The 6,499-nt window shown below is 42.3% G+C and overlaps 1 protein-coding gene across 5 annotated transcripts in view; it reads right to left on the bottom strand.

Moving 5' to 3' along the window:
* Positions 1 to 483: 483 nt before the first annotated feature.
* SEPTIN6 (septin 6) overlaps positions 484 to 6,499 on the bottom strand; it is a 52,110-nt gene continuing 46,094 nt past the window's right edge. The window contains exons 10-11 of one of the 5 annotated variants that reach the window (XM_040088848.2): positions 5,201 to 5,244; positions 484 to 985 (exon numbers count right to left, since the gene is read on the bottom strand). In XM_040088848.2, coding sequence (XP_039944782.1) covers positions 5,241 to 5,244 — 4 coding nt within the window. In that variant the 3' untranslated portion in view covers positions 484 to 985; positions 5,201 to 5,240. Of the gene's footprint in view, positions 2,420 to 2,458; positions 3,485 to 5,200; positions 5,245 to 6,499 lie in introns of those variants that run through there. The other 4 variants (XM_040088847.2, XM_040088846.2, XM_040088843.2 and 1 more) reach the window with 4 other exon arrangements.

The raw sequence follows: 6,499 nt of genomic DNA, 5'->3' as shown, positions 1-6,499 counted from the left end.
AACTACACTTTAACTACAAAACTTCATTTACTATACTATCAAAATATTAATACAACACCAACAATTAACACAACACAATACATATAGTAAATATCTTGCGTAGAGCCATATAATATGCACTTTTCACACCATGTAAATACAGAACGCGGTGCCGTTTTCACGCACTTGCATTTGTAAAAAGGAAACGAGGCCGGCACGGGACGGTGGCTCGGGGAGCATGCGAGGCACGGGCAGGGCAGCACGGGGGGCGAGCAGTGCCCGGGCGGCTCCAGCACCGCCGGGACACTGCACCCCGCTCACGGCGGGCATGGAATTCATCCTTACACCAGCCCCGGCATCGCCTCTCCCTGGCACTGCCAGCTTCTCCTAACTTTAAAGAACAAGAGGAACGGTGGAGTTAGGAAAGAGAAAGTACCACTTGACTCACATCCACCAGCCATTGGGGCTCTTTTAACAGGATGGTGAGACACAGGAGGACACCAGTGAGAACACGCAGTTCTTACTTTATTTCTTTGATAAAATTAAAGATTTCATGGCTGACAACAGAGCAAGTTGCACCATGTTTGTACTTTGAGTCTGAATGCACAGTTTCCAAAAGCAATCAAACAACATATTGAAAATATTCCTTAGGCTTCACCCCTCAGGGAAGCCCATGACATTTATATTATTAAAGACAACATTAAAAAAAACATATGCCCATAACAACGGTTGAAAATGTATTTGCTACATCATTAGTCCCAACATGACATTTCTGTCGCTCTTCAAAATTCCAGGTCATCAGTTCCCCCCTCATCACCCTGTCTTGTCACACAAATTACAAGACACTTCAATTTTAAATATCATGCAAGTCAGTAAAAGAGCTGCTTTCCAAGACACTAACACTAAAGATTTGTTCCCCCCTCTCCAGACATAAGACCCTTAAACTCTTCTAGAAGTGGCAGTCTTCTCCCTCAAAGTGCAGCTGGCGAAGACAGATTAAAAAAAGCTACAGAGAGAAAAGGGGGAAAAAGAGAAAAAACAGAAGATTAGCAAAAAAAGAGAAATACATTAAAAAGCAAGACAGAGATGCAACATGGAAACAGCTGACAGAGGAGAGATGGAACCTCTTTGTGGTACAAATACTTCAGGGAAACTTGTTTTTACACAAATAAAAACCTTTTTTTCTTTAAAGTCTTTTATAAGATTTCACATAAGTTAACATTCTAATAAGGCAAATGGTCAGGAAGAAGTGACCTGCAGTATGGTAAAAAGTCACATCCAATTGTCCTTTTAGCAGATAATCTAGATATTGTTGACAGATTAATACTAACTGGTTTTGGAAGCAGGGAAACATTCAAAAGTAGAGGAAGAAGAAAATATTAAAATAATTTTAACTTGCTAAAAAAATTCCAAACAAACCACAAAGCAATCAAAGAGCTCTATGGGAAATGAAATTGTATTTATGGTGAAACAGAATACCTGAGAAAATACATGGCAATCAAGAGTTTGGACTGCCCTGACTGCTGGGAACAAAGGCCAGGCCATGGTTTGACCTGGGGCTGCTGCTGTGAGCAGGAGCTAGGCTGACCCTGTGCTGAAACTGCTCCTGAGCCTGTGGCATCACCCAGAGCACTGCTCAGGTAAAACCTCAGCAGCAGGCACTAAACAGCATCACCTATCAGGGCTAGCCCTGACATGTGCTTATCTTCTAAAACCCCAGGATCTCGAGGGGGTTGTGGAGGCTGCCTGGCAGCATGCATCTGATCTTTCAGCAGGGGCAGGATGTGTGGATTCACCACATACAGAGCACTGAGCCTGCCCACAGCACGACTGAAGGATCGGGGCCACAACAAGCAAGTCTGAAATGGAAACAAGGATTTACATGTTAGTCTTCAGATAGCATGAATTAGCAAAAGAAAACAGTAAAAGCAAATGAAAAAAGACAGATGATGTCATGAAAATTACACCAAATATAACGAGAAAAGAGTGCTTTATCTCTGAACTATGTGATAATTAAACTAAGATGGTGTTGTCATTTTAATGTCATCAATAAATATATTTAAACTGAGTTGTTATTTTGCCAGCAAAAATAACTCACAGACCTTATTTCCATATCCCTTATTTAGCTGGGTGGAACGAGACCAGGAAAAGGGGGAATCCATTAATTGTAGGGGAAAAAAATATGGCAGGATTTAAAGTTGTAGCATCTAGAACCTTGTTATGACTAATTTTACATTGCTTAATAAAAGCAATAACCACTAGTACATAGTAAAGACAGAATCACAACGAGGACATAGGAGAGAGCAAGGATAACACCCTGGAAAGGTCACAGCTGAAATGCTGTCACGTTTTATTAGACCCTCCAATTTAACAAGTAAATGAAGGTCCATTCCAGGCCATTGTATTCAGGGGTAATTACTCAGTACAGAGCCATGGGTTACTGTAAAAGAAGGGCAAAGAAAACAAAAAAAAAAACAAAAGAAGTAAATGTTAACCAGAATTCACTGTCTGATGAACTCTTTATTTAAAAACAAAACTCTGCCAAATACACAGAGAAGACACTTGCAGGCAAACCCCAGTTGCACTTAGCCAGAGTGAACTCCTGGCCCAGTGAGCAAAACACCCTCCTTTTTAGCACAAATCTTGCAGTAAGGCTTTTGCTGAATAGAAAATATGAGAATAAACCTGTCAACATCTGTACAGTTCAAAAGAGATGCCAGATAAAAAAAAAAATAAAGGTAGGGGTTTTTTTCATTAAAACCAGAAATTGTTGGAATCACTGAGAAGAAAAACAATGAAACATCATCTTTCTTCAGAAACACTGATATGTACAGCAAGGTGAACAGCTTTCCCTGAGATTGGATCCAGGATGTGCATCCAGGTCAGCACACTGAAAGGGAGACCAGGCAAGAGATCCTTCATGACCTCTGCAGCATTCAGAGAACACTTAGTTGCAAACCATGGATCCAAATCTGAGATTTCCTCAAGCCTGGGAACTAGAGGTTTGGATTCAGGCCCATGCCTGTGAGGATGTCAAGTTTTGCAAAAAGTCCTTGAAAGTTATTTGAGTCACACATGGCAGCACAGGGGGTAATGAGGGCTTAGGGACAGCAAATTAACATGGGGAAAGGGCAGCCAGTCTCTGGAGACAGCACATCCCACCCCACGGCAGCACTGGGCTGCACCCACAGCAGGAGCTAAATGCACCTCCCAAGCAGCTCTGACACCATGCAGCGGGGGAAAAGCTGAGCAATGGGAGAGGGGACACTTGCCCAAGTGGGCATCCTGCTGCTGCCCAAGAGGCAGGAGGAACCGGGCACGAGCCCCTCTGGCCAGCAGGGTCCCTCACAAGAACAACTCCAGCAGCCAAGAGCTCTAGTTTAACCCCAAGTGGTGAGCGCAGGAGGGGAGCAGTGGGAAAGGTGAGCAAACAGGCACAATGGCACAACCAAGGGTGGGGCATTCGCCTCTGGGGCCAAGGGAAAGGTTCTACAGGAAACCCGAACTGAAAATGAAAGAAAAAGGCAGGTTAATGGTTTTATGGATTAATGACAAAAACAAAATAAAAATACAAATTTTGCTAATGCGTACTCACAAAAAAGAAAATGTTGCTAAGCATTAATAAGGTTTAATCTGACTACAAAACATGCTTTATGCAGACACACATACACACACACTCAGCAGTGCGATGAACCAAACTTATTTTCTAAAACAATCCTTTCACCGTTTTGCATGCTACAGCACTCATCAACTGTGACTTGTTTGTATCCTTGCAAAAAAGTGAAGCCCTGCAACACTTTATGGATCAATATGGAGAGTGTTTTTCTAAATCCTGGAAAAGTACCACATATACATATTTAATTTAGCAATGACAAATGTCCATTGAAAAAGGCACAGACTGCATTTGTGTAGTGGGAACAAAGAACTTTTGATTCAAAGCCCAGCACACAACAGTGTACAGTTGAGGACTGCCAAAAGCAATCCAAAACCAACAAAAATCATTAATGTTCACTCTAACTACACTTTAGCTGTGCCTTGGTACTCAGCACCAGAACAAACACTGTAATTCTGAGCTTATTTTTCCACATTCAGAGCCTGATAAGCAGAGAATTGTTCTTTTCATTGTTCTACAGTTACCATTGGCAGCAGAGACATTCATTCAACTGGACAGATCAAGATGACTGCAAGAGCCAGTTTGAGTCAGTGCAAGATCCTTCTGCAGCTCTTCTGTTAAGTGGAAGGTCCCATTTAAATTACATTCAAATGCCTCTCACTGACAACATAATGTTTACTTGCTTTTCCATTTCCCTTGGTGAAGAGGGAAGGAATCCTGGAATCAGCTTCTACCAGTTTAAGGGTAGACCATAATTTAGTTTGGACTGTCCAGGAGAGAATGTAAGTCTTAACTTTGTCTGCAGGGAAGGGTGGACTCAAGGGTGAGTTTTTAGGGTGTTTTATAGTTTATTTCCAACAGGGTACCTTCTCTGAGAGGCCTGTGCACCTCAGCCTGGGGCACTGTCACACTTGCCTTGGATAATGAGTATTGCTGCTCTGTCAAGAAGCAAGACATTCCAGTGGGAGGTTTTCTCTTCCTCTCACCAGAGCATCATCAGCAAATTAAAAATGCTCAATTAAACCCACTCAACCTAGCTGTAAGTAGACCACTGTCATTAGCAGTTTAACTAATAACCCTAATGAGGATGATAGAAACTAGTCTTGCATCTACCTTCACCTTCACTGTAACCACAAGTTAACATTACAGCTTGGAGGAGTGGTAGGGAAGGAGGAGAAAGGAAAGAGAGAGACATTTTCATGGCTAGCTGGGCTGTATCATCAGCACCACATCTCCATAGCAATTGTTGCCATAGTATCAAAGTGGCCTGTGTGATTAAAGAATATAATTTATTTTTAAGAGAGATGGAAAAAAGAGAACAGAGCCAATGAAGTGCAGGGAAGATTTAAAAGAAAGAGGACATAATCCTTATTTTTCTATGTTCCATATCCTGAGTCTCTGAATTTAACTTTGCAGAATCTTTAAAGATAATTACACACTTTTTTCTACAACTGCACATGTAGAGAGTGACTGGTAGAGCACATACAGTGGGGGTGAAAGCAGAGGAAGACAGGTAATACTTATAAGCTTCAGGACTTGCACATGGTCTGCTTTTTTAGGAAAGGTAACTGATTCCACTGTGAGGCTCTATTAGTTAATGACGCTTACCAGGACAATGTGCCTCATGCACCATGCAGCCAAACAGCAGTTAACTGTAAAACAGCACACACATAAGACCTAATAATGATGATAATGATGTAACAACAACAACAACAAAAAAAATCAGTCATGATTAGTGCAAATTACAGAGCTTGGGTTTAAACAAGTCACCTGTGAAAGAAAAAGGCTATTGAACTGCCAGCCAGTAGTAAACAAGCTACAATTAAGCTCCAGCTTGCAAAATTCATAGATTGTTAAGAAAAAATTATGATCTAAATACTGAAATCCATTATTAAGGACGATCGGAGAAGTTGCAGAGTAAAGAAAGCAGCACCATTTCTAGCACAGCAATTTTCCTGGAAGAGAAAGAGGCTTCCTATTATCTTCCCAAGCTCTACTGAAGCACTGACCTATCTCTGTCATGGAGTTTTCTGTGCCCTTAACTGACAAGGACAGTACCAAAGCTTTTCCATATCAACATGCTTGGTGTCAAGGAGATGTTCTGAGATGAGAACCACTTCAAGGACCAAGAGTTTGACTTGGGCCACAGCAACTAATTGCTGATACTATAGGGCTGTTGCCTCCCTTTTCTGCATTCCTGACTCTGACTGATCTCAAGGCTGAAGTCCTGAGTGAGCAGATGTCTAAGGGCTTTAAGCATGAAAGAACTCAGCTAGGTATTCCTCACACAGTCCAAGCTGGAGAGAGAAGTTTGTACCCAGTCAGTCTCAGACTCCCCAGTATGAAAAGATACTAAAACCCCCTGAAGGTGATTAAAATGAACAAATCAAAATAGGCAGTGGAAAAAGGAATGGGCGAGTGAGAAAAGGGCAGCACTTATTGCTCATTGCAATAGAATGTTCATGTTGAAGCAGCTTCAGCTCTAAAAGACTAAACCAGGATCTTATTCTTGTAATTGGGTCTTTCCTCCATCTCATTTGATCCCAAGCTTAACAGCCACAGGCTTTTTCCCTGATAAACAGCGCTGTCAGCACTTTGGGCATGCCCCATACTGTCCAATTTAACAGCACTTCTTCATGTACTTAAGACTGCATAGTGCAGGCAAGGATTGCCCCAGGGCTGTGCAGAAGGGGGATCATGGCAGTGGTACAAAACCAGACCCCTGTTTGTCTGCACCCCGCTCTCTGCACACCTGCACAGGTGGCACAGTGCTCCTTTTGGGAAATGTACCACAGTGAGAAGGAAGGGAACTGCTCGGTAGTGGGGGAACTGGGAGATCTGTTTCACTCTACAGCTGGTTGCTCTTGAGCAACTGCAGAGCTTCAGGAGCCTGGCACAGGCACTGCA

Source organism: Hirundo rustica, chromosome W (assembly GCF_015227805.2).
Source record: "Hirundo rustica isolate bHirRus1 chromosome W, bHirRus1.pri.v3, whole genome shotgun sequence".
Lineage (NCBI taxonomy): Eukaryota > Metazoa > Chordata > Aves > Passeriformes > Hirundinidae > Hirundo > Hirundo rustica.
The sequence above is the reverse complement of the archived record's forward strand: the minus strand, read 5'-3'. Positions and strand labels throughout refer to the sequence as shown.